The sequence below is a fragment of the Typha angustifolia genome, chromosome 15, assembly GCF_048772165.1.
Source record: "Typha angustifolia cultivar Huaian chromosome 15, ASM4877216v1, whole genome shotgun sequence".
Classification (NCBI taxonomy): domain Eukaryota; kingdom Viridiplantae; phylum Streptophyta; class Magnoliopsida; order Poales; family Typhaceae; genus Typha; species Typha angustifolia.
The window spans coordinates 22,191,017-22,204,997 of NC_133253.1; the positions used below are offsets into that span (position 1 = coordinate 22,191,017).

Here is a 13,981-nt window from a genome sequence, read left to right on the forward strand (position 1 = left end):
TCCCAAATTTCTATTTCTTATACACTGTAATTAATCTTTTCAATACAATTTACCCCATGTATTCTCTTGTATTATGGTCAACTAAACTCAACCAAAAGACGACTTAACTACACTATAAAAAAAATTAAAATATATTTATCCAAATATTCCTATATTCTTAAATAGTGTTAGTGTTTGACTTAACCCGCAATATATTCAGTAAATATTTAATCAAACCGGTGGCTTAATTTATGAATGTTAAAAATGCACAAAATATGTGAAAATATATGGTGTTAAGTGTAAAATTTGCCTAAAATCTCTAACGTTGTGCAAACAGTGTGGGCTTCTTGGCCCAGCCCAGTCATATGTCTCCAGCAATTAACCCAATCACTCGCTCACACACAATAGACCAAGAGCTTCTCTCGATTATTTTTATACGAAAACTTATTGGTATATACTTCTCGTACACTTTAATCGTTCTACATAAACTATTGAAAGCCAATTTTCCACAATTATACTTGTTACCGAGCAACTAAGAGTACTTGATATTACGGACTAGCCAAACTTGACTTTGTGAGAAGAAGAGAAATGCTTAGCAGCAGCAACCATGGCTGCCTCCGGCGAAGCCGGCGGCCGTGCCTTGTCACCACCGCCGGCCTTCGGATCTACCAGACATAAGCACGAGAACCAAGAGGCTATCGCCGAGAAGCCCTTTTTGCCCTTACTTCCCATGATCAACTTGATTAATTTGGCCAACAGCCAACTCCAAGCTATGACTTGCTTACTTCCTCCCTCTCCTGAGATCAAGTACAACCTCTGAGTGTTGAATGTTGTGAAAGTTTATAAGCCACCCTCTGGATTTATATAGTCTATGATTTGGTAGCTAACTTGGTGATTAAGGTAACTGCAAGAGGTATATTGTGGAATTTGGTCGTTTCTAACTATAAAAGTTAGTCAAATAATGGGCAAATTCTATGAAAAAGGATGTGCATGGCTTTCGTTGAAGGTTCCATTCTTGACCAACGCAACGCCTGAGATAAACGAGGCAATTACTTAGTTTTCCTTCTTTTGTAGTATTACACATGACCATGACCAATTCTACGCGGCTTATTTCAATCATTATCAGTCTATCGATCACACCTGGTAGAGAAGAATATTCCTGGAGACCGAACTCGAAAGTCCAAGTAGAGCTCTGAGCGATCCAAAGCTACTGCGTCATGCACTGCTACCACTTACATGGGGGTCTTCCTGGCTTTAAGTCTCCCGAGGAGATTAAACTATATAATAATCATCATAACAATCGGATTCCAACACACCACCACCTACAGTCTTAGCAGTACTCCTCAGCATCATCTCTGCACATATATTCTCAGCTACATATTGTTCATGGGCAAAGAAGTCTACGACGGCCGCCGCGGCTCTTGAGATGGTGGATCTCTTTGGTGCAGAGAGTTGGAAGAGGAGACTCGAGAGATAAGTTGGCAACAACACCTGATGCAGCCATGGTAGCTGCAGCTGAGCATTTGCTCGATCACAAACTGTACCTAATATACCATGTACAATATGATAGTTTGATTCTTTTATATCTTTATACTAGTAGATGATGTAGTTGTAGGAAGTGATTGTGATTTGAGATATCTAGTTGATATACTACACCTGATTTCTTCTTTAAGCACTTCATGATGCATGAAGTATATATTATTACACAGACAAAGAGTGAATAGTTTTGCTAGTGTGAAATAGCTAGGCTAAACTTCCCATCCTGTTCCAATGTTTCCTCTCCTTGCTTCTCCAAAAAGATAGGATCTCATAGAACTGCAGAGAAAATTAATAGAAAAAATTAATACGCATATGTTATGTTCAAGATATGTATTTGTGATGCAGTTTCTTCTTTTTTCTTAACTTTTGCCATTAATTTATAAGGTTAATTATACTTAAACCTATGAAGTATCACCATTTTTCATGAACGCCTATTTGGGACACATAGGCATCATAAACAGTTATAATATCTTAAATATCTTTTCTAATAAACTTTTCATATGTTTATCACTGAGAGTATTTTAGATATTTTGAGGAAAGAATATAAATTTTAGTTTATTAAACATCTTATTTTGACAAAGAATGTTTTAGTTTTTTTAAAGTTTTCCATCTAGTGTCAGCAAGAGATAAAACATTTTTAATAATTCTATGTGATAGTTTGGAGGATTCAGTGTAAAGCTTAAGGAAAGATTAATCAAAACCAGAAAAAGGTAGGACTTGAATAAGATAGTGCATGGAAAATAACCTTAGCTTATGTGAAAGAGAGGGACTCACACTCTTATATCCTCCTATCTCCATAACAAATTAATAAGCATATGTTATATATGTATTTGTCATGTAGTTTTTTTTTTATCTTAACTTTCGTAATTAATTATAAGGTTAATATAATTAGATCTTTGAAGTGTCACCATTTTTCATATACTCCTATTTGTGACACATAGACATCATAAACAGTTAAAATTATCTTAAATATCTTTTCTAATAAATTTTTGATATATTTTCTATCTACAAGTTATCACATTCAAGTCATATATGAGCACAGATATATATGATATAAAGCTCGGGGAATATTTCAAAGAGATTCGTAATCAAAACAGGAAAAGCTAGCTAGCTATTCAAGCAACTTGAATGCATGGAAAATATACTTAGCGTACGAGAAAGAGAGGAACTTACACTCTTATATCCTCCTCTATCTATAACAGATTGTTCTTGAAATCCCTCGAACTCCTCTTTACTCTCCTCGCCATTAACAAACAACTCTACACTCTTCTCCTCCCCCTCCTCTTCTTCTCCTTCGGATGACTCATCTAACCTCGGAACTTCCGAGCTGTTCAACTCAACGCAATCTTGCTCATTGCCACCAACACAATCTTGACTATAACGGTCATCCTTATAAGGATAAATTCTCGCAAGAGGCAAGTTGGGTACTCGGATTAGAATGGCGGACAAGAGGTAGAGGGAGGAAAGGATGCATAAAATTGGGAAGAAGAGGAAGAAGGAGAAAAGCGAGAGGAGGACGAGAGAGAAGAAGAGCGAAGGGAGGAGGAGGAGGAGGCAGAGGAAGAGGGTTACAGAGAGCTTACATGCGTGCAGAGAAGGCATGAGAAAAATTAATCCAAGGGGGAAGAGGAGAAGACCGGGGTTTGATTCGAGCGTTCGCTGAAGAGTGCTGTTATGGGGTTTTTAACACGTGGAGATTGGAGAGGAGCTAGTTTACACGTGTCGACGGATGAGTTAGAATGTACCAAAAGATCGTGCATTCTTTTTGGGCTGGATCCATACGGCACTATTGGGCCCGGCCTGCTTTCATATTTGGCAGAGAAAAAGAATTAAGTAAGGTGTTATTTGTAATTTTCCTGTGTGACTTCAAAGAAGAAGCACGGAGGACTTGATTTGGAACTGCGACGGTAATAGGAAGTTTATTAATACAGAAATGGAAAAGGTGCGGCGATAAGATTTGCGTTTTGTGTATGACACGTGGCGGGTAAATGGCCGGCCGCGAGATTAAGAAACACCGGGGTCCGTATGAAGCCAACGGAGCAGTCACGTGAGTCAGCACGTCACCTCCCTCCACACGCGCCTAAAGTCGACAGGTCATTTCGAGCGAAGCACATGCTTTAGTTAGTTGGCCTCCCCTGGGCCCCACACCCTCTTACCTGACACGTCACCAGAATGGGCAAGCACCCCTTGCACGTGCTCCGCTTCTCGTTGCGCCTCGTATCGGTGCCCTTTCCTAGTCCCTATACGGGAAAAATGGGGCTTCCTGCATCCATCTAGACCCTTCCGACGATTCTAAATTTACGTTTATATCCTCTTCAAATTTACAATTCTATTTGCATTTTTGTAGATGCTAGAGCATTGAGGGGTATTTCGGTAAAAGCATGCTATTTTGCTTGGAAAGGAACCGTTCCGTCAATAGTCTGACGGCGTCAGATGCCGTTACTAACCCCGCGCCGTTGAAACCCCCCCCCCCCCCCCCCCCCCCGCGAGCCGCGACAAAGCTGCCGCTCTCCGCCGGGGACCACCGCACGCGATCCGTAGCGGCCACGTCATCGGACGGATGGTGTGCACGTGAGGTGCAGCTCATCCTCCTCTCACGTGCCCCCCCCTCGCGTGGGTCCCCACGGCTATGATAGCGGCGTCCGCTGTTCTCGACACCCCCCCCCTTCACATGCGCCACTTTCGGATCCCAAAATAAATCCGAATCCGGATTCCCACCCATTACCGGGCCCACGCAGCCAACCGCCATGAGTTGGCCACGTGATTTGGGCGGTAGGCGACCTTTATGTTTTCACTCACGTGACCAGCAACCACACCAGCGACTAAAATCGCGACGCGTGGAATGGAAAAGGTTTTTTAAATTCACCCGCGAGATTAACGGAAACGCCTCATAATAGATCTTTACGTGAATGACAGAAACCATTATTTACTAATCCCTAAACGGATTCCCTTACAGTGAGAAGAAGGGAATGTCTAAGCATCGGAACAAAACCTAAGTACCCTTAAAATCTTTTTTTAATTAGACTAAGTCTATATCTAATAGTAGTTTAATTGGCCTCTTGGTTTTTGTCTAATGAATTGGGAGCCATCCTACCTGTATTTCATGAATGTGGAGAGCCTTTTGTATGTCCTGGAATCTTAATCTCTCTCTTCTCTCTCTCTCTCTCTCTCTCTCTCTCTTGCCTTATCATGCATGCTTACTATTAAATAAGGATGTCACATCTTTAATGAGTCTCTTTCTGTACTCTTTGTGGAGATAATGACACAGGAAGGGTGAAACTATCAACTACTTTGTCATAATTAATTAATTTTCTTTTGTTTGAGTAGCTAAGACTTTAGGGTTATAGGAGTCATGTGTCTCTATGATTGTTAATAAGTATGTGGGTGTTATAAAATACACAATAGGGAGTGGAATAAACTAACGATAGAAGGTTTACCTATGGAGACTGCATGCATGTTAGAGCTCATGTGGGTATATAAAATATATAATGCTTCGAGGTATGGAGACATGGAGGTGAAGCAAGCATGTTGGGTTTCAGAGTAACTAAAGATGTGAAAATATTAATATAGTACGCATGGAAATGGTATTGCTCATTTGGAATGTGATGGGCAGCTTAGGGATGTGTGAATTTGGCAACCAAGTTGGAGTTGTAAATGAATGATATAAATGATTGGTTACTGTCAGAAATTTCAAACGGAAAAGTCAACAATATTATTATCGTTTTGTTTGTTGTCTGCAGTATAAGAATTAATTCAAAATAATACTCTTACGGTAGTCAGATTTGAAAGTAAATTACTTAAACCAATAAACTAGTACCTGCTAACAAATTTATACCTTCATTACCATGATAGGTCCAAAAGATTACCTGAATCCATGAGTAATCGATAGAAGACTTATATATACAGACCATATTTTCTCTTTAATTACGATCGAAAATAAAAACAGAGAGGGTAAGACCAATATATTTTCGCATACAGGAAAAGCCTAGCTAGCTTGATTGAATTATATTAAAATAAGCCACCGCCCCATCAACAGGATTCGCTCATTTAATTAAGCAAAACTTTGATCTCAGACACATATAAAAGAAAGAAAAGGTTGGCTCATGATTGTTAAAAAAAAATCTGGATGGATCCATGCTAGCTAGAAACCTAGCTAGCAGCTATGGAGTATCTTAAATTTAAACGTTTATCGTACCAACTATATATCTATACCATCAGAGTTGGTAGATGACAAAGATAAAGAAGTAACAGTAACAACAAAGGAATGAAGGATAGATCTGGATCCCAACTTTGCAAGACCTAGCTGGAGTAATTCTATCTGGAGCTATCTAAGGAGGGTCGTTACGATGTGGCATCACCCGAATGGATGGATCGTGCATTTATATCTGCTGGTTTTACGATGCGTAAAGTTATTTTTTATCATGCATGCATACTTTATCAACTTATGATTTATGTCCTACCTTTTTTTAATATTCTTAATTCGGTCCCTACGTTTTTTTTTTAAATTTATTAAATAATTTATTGAGAGAGAAAAAAAAAAAAAAAAAAGTAGCAGTGGTGGTGGTGGAAAGGAGGTGGGGAGGGAGGAGGGGGGGGGGGGGGGGGGGGGGGGAATCTCATGCACATGAGACCTCTCTCTCCACGGGATGCCCGCAATTTTCGGCCGTTCTGGGATTAGCCCGTGGGCCCCACGCCACTCCCGTTCGGCGGCCTATCACGTGACCTTTCTCCCTCCGAACTCTCCATCCCCTTTCTTTAATTATTTTTCTTGATTAACTTTTTCCCCCAATCGGGATTAGCGCTAATCATCCCTTCCCGCTCCCGAGGCACAACCGGGGTCAACTCGCCGTACTTCCGCACGGGATCCCCCATCCCACCACCTCGTGGCTCTATCTACACCGTTGGGTTAAGGGGTTAACGCATGTTAACATTAACCGCGACGCCGTCTGCATGACGGCGTTTATGAGCGACGGAGGAATAGGGATTAGAGACACACACACATACACGCGCATATATATAATGGAATAAAAAGGAGGCGAACAAGCGCCGTATAAAGAAGATATATATCGGAGGAGGTCCACCGACCCATCTCCACCTCCCCCCATCGCTACGCCGGAGCTCGAGAGGCAAAGAGATAGAAAGATCTCTCGTCCTCGACGCGTAATTCCGCTCCAAATTTTCGATATATATATATATCGCTTTCTCTCGCTCGCTCCTACCTCGACGAATCTAGGGTTTCTCCACGAGATTTTGAGGTTATCGAAGGAGGAGGTCGAGATCTCCTCAGCGGATCGAGGATTAATTCAGCTCTTGTGTGGAGGTGACGATCTCATCTATGGAGCTCCAAGGTATGCGATGTAGTAGAATTCTCCTCTCTCATGATGTTCTTTGTGGTGAATTGTACGTTTCACATGTATTTTTCGGATTATTCCAGCAGGAAAAGAAGCACCTCACGATTTCCTCTCGCTTTACACCAAGGATTCATCGATGCAACGTCCAGATCCGAGACCTCCTTCCCAAGGTACCTCTTCCGAGAACTTTTTATCTACCATTTATGGAACACGTTATCGTGAGTACATCTGGGAGTATCCGTTTTGAATTCTTTGTTTTTGAGATGGAATCATGGAAGCAGTTAGTATCAGTTGGTATACTCCAGCTTCGATTTCCAAATTTAGGAAGCGAAAGGGTATTGGTTTTGAGTCGTCTCAAATTTTTTTTTGTAATTGTGGGGAAGTGGAGTTCGTGGTTAAAAGAATCACGTGTCCATCCATCCATCCATCCATCCATCCATTAAGACATCGCTTGCGTACAGTGGGACCGAATTGCCGTCTCTAATCCAATAGCTGCGCGCTGATCTCGATCCGTGGATCTTTTACCTGCAGGGTTTTTTCTAAAGACGCACGATTTCCTACAACCCTTGGAGGAGCGGAGCGAGATGAGGGAGGACGTGGCCAAGGCGGGCCCTGCCGAGGCGGGGGAGCACGTGCTCCCGGGCGGAATCGGGACGTTCAGCATCAGCCACGTGTCCGACCCCGGCTCGAGGGCGGCGGTTAAGCCTGAGCGGTTCACGTGCCCCGTCGTTCTTGGGTTCAGTGCCGGAAGCAAGCCCGAACCCGACAACGGCAACGGTGGGTTCACCCCAGCAGGCGGTGCTGCTCCCTTCGCGCTGTGGGGCGATTCCGGATATAAAGGTAAGTTTAGGGGTAGTGGTGCTATTCCTTACCGGGATGGTGATAGGACTCGAGGGAGCCACGGGTTTAGGGGGAAGCCCATGTGCGTGATGGTGTATGACCTTTTTATATGACGACAAGTAGCTGACACGTGATGCAGCTATTCCTTCTATCCGAGGGAGCTTGTGAACGTTTACGTGTTTTTATGTTGTATTACACTTTTATCCTTCTAAATTATGACGTCTAGATGCACATCACATTCATTTGAGAAATATGCCACAGATTAGAGATACCTAACACGGTAGAGGTACAGATATATATATGAAAATATTTGTTGGTGTTATTAATATTTACCGTGAAAGTATCAGAAGGTAGTATATAGGTGGTAGGATATTTAACAGCAGATCATATTAATAGTTACAATATACTCTACTCTTTTTTTTCGGGGTGGGGTGGGTGGGGTTATATTTTTCATATATACAACAACATATTCTTTGAGGTATCTGAAACTAACATATCAGATATTGACAGAGTCTAGCATTGTTAGATTTTGTTGAAGGAGATGATAATAATGATGACACATACCCACGTGATAGACACGTGAATACGGGAGCTTGAGAGAAAAAGAAAGCTCAACGTCGGAATTGAAAACCTGGCCCAAAACCAAATTGGAGTTGCCGCGTGGTTCGGTGGTTGGATCCGTCGATAGGGGGAAAGAAAAAAAATATATATATGAGAGGAGGGATTTAAATAAGGACTGGGGTAGCAGACCATTAACTTCCGCCTTCTCGGCGCTCATTAGCGCGCGTCCTTCTTTGGTTTTCTTTAATTTGTGTACTTTTCCACTCTCCCCAGGCGCAGGGCAGTGGCCTTCGTCGTTCGCTGCCCGTGGCAGCGCCAGCGGTAGCTTGGGATCCGTCTCCTCCGCTTCCAGGTTCGTTGTTTGCTCCTCTCTCTCTCTCTCCCATCCTCCTCGTTTACTCTCGTCGTCTTCGTCTTCCTCTAGGTTGGGGTTTTCTGGGGAATTCTGTGAAATTAGAAAGATTATGTTTTTTCTTTTCTCGGGGCAGGCATCAGCCGCCACCGGAGAGGAAGCGGTTCATGGAGGCCGCTTCGAGATCCAGCAGGGGATTCGACGACGAGGACGAGGACGACGAAGAGTTTGCTAAGAGGGAGGGCTCCTCCTCGCGTAAAGGTGCGATCTTTTCCTTTTCTCTTTTGTGTTTCTATTCTTTCTTATGAACGAGTCACGTGGGCATGACTGGATGTCACTTCGTGCTAAAATTAATGCTTTTCCCCGGACTTTGTTGTTAGAGTACCAAATTGGACTGTTAATTTTCTTTCTGTAGCAGAATTGACCGTAAAAGTAGATGGGAAGGGCAGCGGCAGTGGCAATGATCAGCGGCCCAACACTCCAAGATCGAAGCATTCCGCCACGGAGCAGCGTAGAAGAAGCAAAATTAATGACAGGCAAGAAAAAAAGCACCTTTTCTTCGGGGGAGAATACGCCCTTTTTTTGGGGAAAAAAATCTTTCCTTCTATTTTGCTCCTAGATCTGTTCCTATAGTACTCTAGATTGTTAAATCTTCTATTCTTTCACCTTGGTTGAACCTATCACATTGCAAACGTTAGACCTTAGCACGTGTATCTAGCAATGTAAAACATTAAGACAACTTTGCCGGTAAATTTCATAGGGAAACGTATATGTGGCTAAAGCTATTGTGAGTTATTTGGCACTATATGTGATCATCACTAAATGTGTATAAATAATTTTCATGGGCCAACTACTCCGTTCTTTTCAACCTTATAAATATTTTTCATTGATAAGAGGACGAGTTTTCCTTGTTAGATAAGTGTTGAAGAAAGAGGGAAGGTACAGGAGGAGAAATGAGATATAGAGAATAAGCAATGTGGGAGCGGGGAGTTGAAATATAAGCAAATACACTAGAAGAGGGAAGTGATAAAATGGCATAATATTTGAACTATTTTTCTAATGTGCAATTAAATTTTACAAAATATATTGAAGAAATGTGAACGTGCAAAATTAGATTATAGCTCATTCTAAATTTGCTACATATATCAGTTTCTCATCTTCACATTACCTTTTATTTATGGCTATATGCAAGTATGCAACAAATGCTTGTCCAAATGATTTTGCAGTGTTTATTGAGAGCTTTACATAAATCAAATAACAGTCTGTATTTTCTCCCCAATTGTAATTAACTTGTGCATAAAAAACCTTCATGTAGATTTCAGATTCTTAGGGAACTTATACCAAATAGTGATCAAAAAAGAGACAAAGCTTCCTTTCTTTTAGAGGTAAACTTGTTTAATCTTCTTCCTTTTCAAATTCGAACAATAGTTCCAGTTGGTGCAATCCTTTCCCTAAGACTTCTATTGCAGGTCATTGAATACGTCAGGTTTTTACAAGAGAAGGTGCAAAAGCATGAGTCATCATACCCAGAGGGGAATCAGGATAACGCCAAATTACTGCCATGGGTAATGACTTTTAAGCTTCTGAATGTAGGCATGATTGTGCATGCAGTCTTTGTAAAATGTTAAATACTGAGTGGTATTGTCAGTGGCATATTTTGTCCTGTTGCAAACTTGCAATCTTTTTAAGTGGAAATTCTTGTCAGTGGGATGAGACACCTGCTTATTTATATTGCACCAGTCTTCGGAGAAATAATTAGGTTGAGGGATGATTTTGATATTGCATTATCATCCGCCTTGTGTCTTACTGACCAATAACTCGAAAATGGTAGAAACCAATGGAACTATATAAGGTCTTGAATATTTCTTTTTATTTGCATGATGACCTCCTCCTTCTCCAAGATGAAGATCTTCCTTTATTTGTAAATTCTCTGAATTCAGAGATGCTCGAAACATTCTACAAGCAAATGGTTATAACATGAACCTCTAGAATATTGTTCCTTATAAGAAAATGGCTTTATTTATGGGAGAACTGACTTTTTTTGTTTAATCTGTGCTATGTGTGTACAATATAAAATTTTCTTCCAGTTGCATTAAATTTATCTTCAAATGACTTTTTCGTGTTTCTCATATTTGCATTTTCATTGATCCATAGAATACTAGGAGGATTTTGATAGCCAAAAAAGACATTTGATATATTAGTCACATCAACAACAGAAAGAGTTTCTATTGATTTTCACTTTGGTTCTTTTGGCAGGTAAACGTCTATTTTAGATCATTCTGGAAAAATTCACGGGTACCTGACAATTAAAGAACTTAAAACAAAATTAGATTGTTTTTCTGCATGTTTATCTTCAAGGAATTTCTTATAGTATTGTCTTTTCTTTAACAAGCTTTCTCATGTCCCTTCTTTCCTTTTGCCACAGAATAACAGCCAAATTCAGGGAGATATTATATCCTATCCTTCACAAGTCATCAAAAATGGTTCTGTCCCCACTGGGTATATGTCTTCTGGAAAGTTCAATGACAATCACATACCAGTTGCACCTGTGATTGCCTCTGGTACTGAGAATCCGACAGAAACTGACCTGATGGTTGGTGTCTCTTGCAGACCAACAGAGGCTCCCACAAATTTGGCAAACAAGGCGGTTGGTGTACCTGCTATTTTGCAGCCAAACTTATATGCTTCTGTTGGAAGGGGAAATAGTCTTAGTCAGTCACAACAGAGGTTTCTTACAGATGTGGACAATGTTGCATCTCAGTCCCAGGCCCCATGGTTACGGTTGCCCGTTCCTGCCAGTTGTGCTGTTAGCAGTGGAAGGTTAAATGTACAAGACGAGCTGATAATAGATGAGGGCACAATTAATCTTTCCAGCCAATACTCCCAAGAGTACGTATTCAATGGGTCAATTACTTTTTCTCACTGATTATGCTAATGTTGTTTTGAGCTTGTTTCTTTTAGTATTTTCTTGATACATCCTTTTGTTGCTTTTAGTTATATATTCTGCAAATTGTTGCTGAATGTTATACTTTTACTAGTTGTTAACTCCTTAAAACAATTGACTGGTTTTTTCATATTTCTGTAAAGATGTAACAGTTTCTTTAATGCTCAGAAAGTTTAATTGTTAGAGTGCCTAAATATATATTTCAAAGATCCTTTGACAAGTTATTGTGCATCAACAACACTCATCTGAGATTGATACTGATTTGAGAGTGTTTTTGTATTCTTTTAGATATTCCTCTCTTATGCATCCTGTTGTTATGACTTTGAATTTGAGCTGGTTAAGAAGTATAAGATTAGATTAGCAAGCAGTTTTATTTTCTTATTTTTATATATCTCAGGGCCGAAAAAGTTCAAACTAATTCAGATCCTGTTTTTTTGGGGCGTGAAACAGGCTATTGACTGCGCTGTCTCAGGCACTACAGAACTCTGGTATAGATTTATCACAAGCCAGTGTTTCTGTGCAGATCAATCTGGGTAAGCGAGCAGCTAGTAAGAGAACTGCTGCCACTGGGACAACTTGCAGTCCTGAGGTACTGAGCTTATTATATATGTCCCACATCATTATAAACTGTTACTTCTCATAATCTCTTGAGCAGTTTTTTTTTTTTCTTCCGAATATTTGAAAATGAGGAAGAGTAAAAACTTATGATGTTCCATTAAACCGTAAAACCACCACTGTGGGGAGTTCCCAGCATGGGACCGTCTATTGTAACATTGGTATACCTGAGGTGGTCTAATGTTCTGTGAAAGTAGAAGTCTGCTATCTGGGGTTAGCCATCATCTTCTTGCTTGTTCTAATCTTGAGTTCCTCAACAAGTTCTGGAAACTTCTAATATCATTTGCCCATAGCAGGGGACTCCTAGATTCTCCAGGCATGGATGATATCTACTTAACTGAGAAAGACAATAACTTACAAATGCAGGAGATTTATCTTCATCTCTGAGACCGATATCCAAATTGGAATCTAATCTTTTTATTCATCATCGTCTCTTTGATAATTGCAATATATGTGGGAATCCATGATAAAACTGCTTGTAGAAAATGTTGTTATTGACTTCTTTCCTTTGGCAACGGATGTTTGTCTTGTAACTCACCACTTGCAATTGATGACAAATCTAATTTGCTAGTCCCTCCGCAATTATGCTTAGTGCTTCTTTCTAACAGAATCAACAACTTTTGCATGGTCCGGGGTAAACATTTTCAGGGAATAGTTACACATCATTTTTGAAGGTCAGCTTCCAAGTTTGTGGGAGTGGGTGTTTATGACAAAGCATTTCTTGTATTAAGATTTCAATAATTCTAATGTAAAGCTATTTCAAGTTGTAAAAAAAGAGAAAATGGTAATAATACTTGGTTTTTGAGTTATTTATGTTCAAATCTAGTAATTATGTATGGCAATCTTCTATAAGGTTTTGCCTTTGTGGATTATGTAGTATACTAGTCAAAAGCTGTTGCGCCATATTTTGGCCTCAACTGCCATAAAGGTTTATCCAGCATCAAACTCTCAGAAAGTTTCAGTTGTGTTCTAGATATATATATTATTGTTCATTTTCTTTCGCTTTTTATGGATGTCCTCATAAATCTTCCAGATCTTACTTTTAAATGAATATTTATCCTTTGTAGGATCTTGAAGATCCTGTATCTACCAATCAAGCAATAGGGCAGTCAAGGGTTGGCAGCAGCTGTGAGGAATCTTTGCAAGCACCAAAAAGGCACAGAGGCGTTAACAGCTAATGCTACCTTTGCTACCTTCTTCTGACACGCATTTCTGATTCTTTCCTCTTGTTGCTGAGCACTTCAGCTGAATGTATATTCTGTTCAGCCTTGGCGGCACCGAGAAGGCACTGTTTCATATTCTTTCGATCGGCTCTCGCTTTTGTAGAGGAGGCTTCCATAACAAATTGTGAAGCCGCTTTTCTTTACAGGCTTCCATTCATATGAGAAGTTCCTCTCTCTATCCAAGGATCTTCTATTCTAAGGTTATTGAGTAACTTCGATTTATGCTAGTATTTGTGCGTCTTAGGTCAGTTATGCGGCCTTAGCGAATATGGCATTTGTATTGTATTTATCTTCAGAAATTGGGTGTATGTAGTACATTGGTGGGCTTCCTGCGTTAATTGAGTTTAATTAGCAAATTATTAGTGCCTCAAAAATTGTGCTATTCATAGTGCCGGACCTTGTGTTGCATTTGTATTGATTAAGTTTAACTTCCATTTCACTTTGTTATATAAATAGCCTTTGGCTATTTGTCATGAATGCGTCATAAAAGGTTGGCTTTTCCTACAGTATTCGAGGTTCTTTTTCCCTTTACTTCACGGTCTCTCCGTGATTATCAGATAAAGAGGCTTCAAGCATG

General features: G+C 40.3%; 1 protein-coding gene across 6 annotated transcripts; it reads left to right on the top strand.

Annotated features, from left to right (window-relative positions):
- Positions 1-6,550: 6,550 nt before the first annotated feature.
- LOC140777840 (transcription factor BIM1-like) lies at positions 6,551-13,778 on the top strand. 6 transcript variants are annotated; one of them, XM_073122225.1, is made up of 13 exons: positions 6,552-6,866; positions 6,953-7,039; positions 7,401-7,709; positions 8,544-8,622; positions 8,759-8,883; positions 9,038-9,158; positions 9,938-10,007; positions 10,092-10,187; positions 10,879-10,917; positions 11,048-11,121; positions 11,233-11,511; positions 12,017-12,155; positions 13,249-13,778. In XM_073122225.1, the coding sequence occupies exons 1-13, from the start codon at positions 6,854-6,856 to the stop codon at positions 13,357-13,359; spliced, it is 1,542 nt and encodes a 513-aa protein (XP_072978326.1). In that variant the 5' UTR covers positions 6,552-6,853; the 3' UTR covers positions 13,360-13,778. The 6 variants fall into 6 exon arrangements, with proteins under 6 accessions (XP_072978324.1, XP_072978326.1, XP_072978322.1 ...); XM_073122223.1 differs by having other exon boundaries at positions 6,551-6,866; positions 6,956-7,039; positions 11,048-11,511; XM_073122221.1 differs by having other exon boundaries at positions 11,048-11,511.
- Positions 13,779-13,981: the final 203 nt, after the last annotated feature.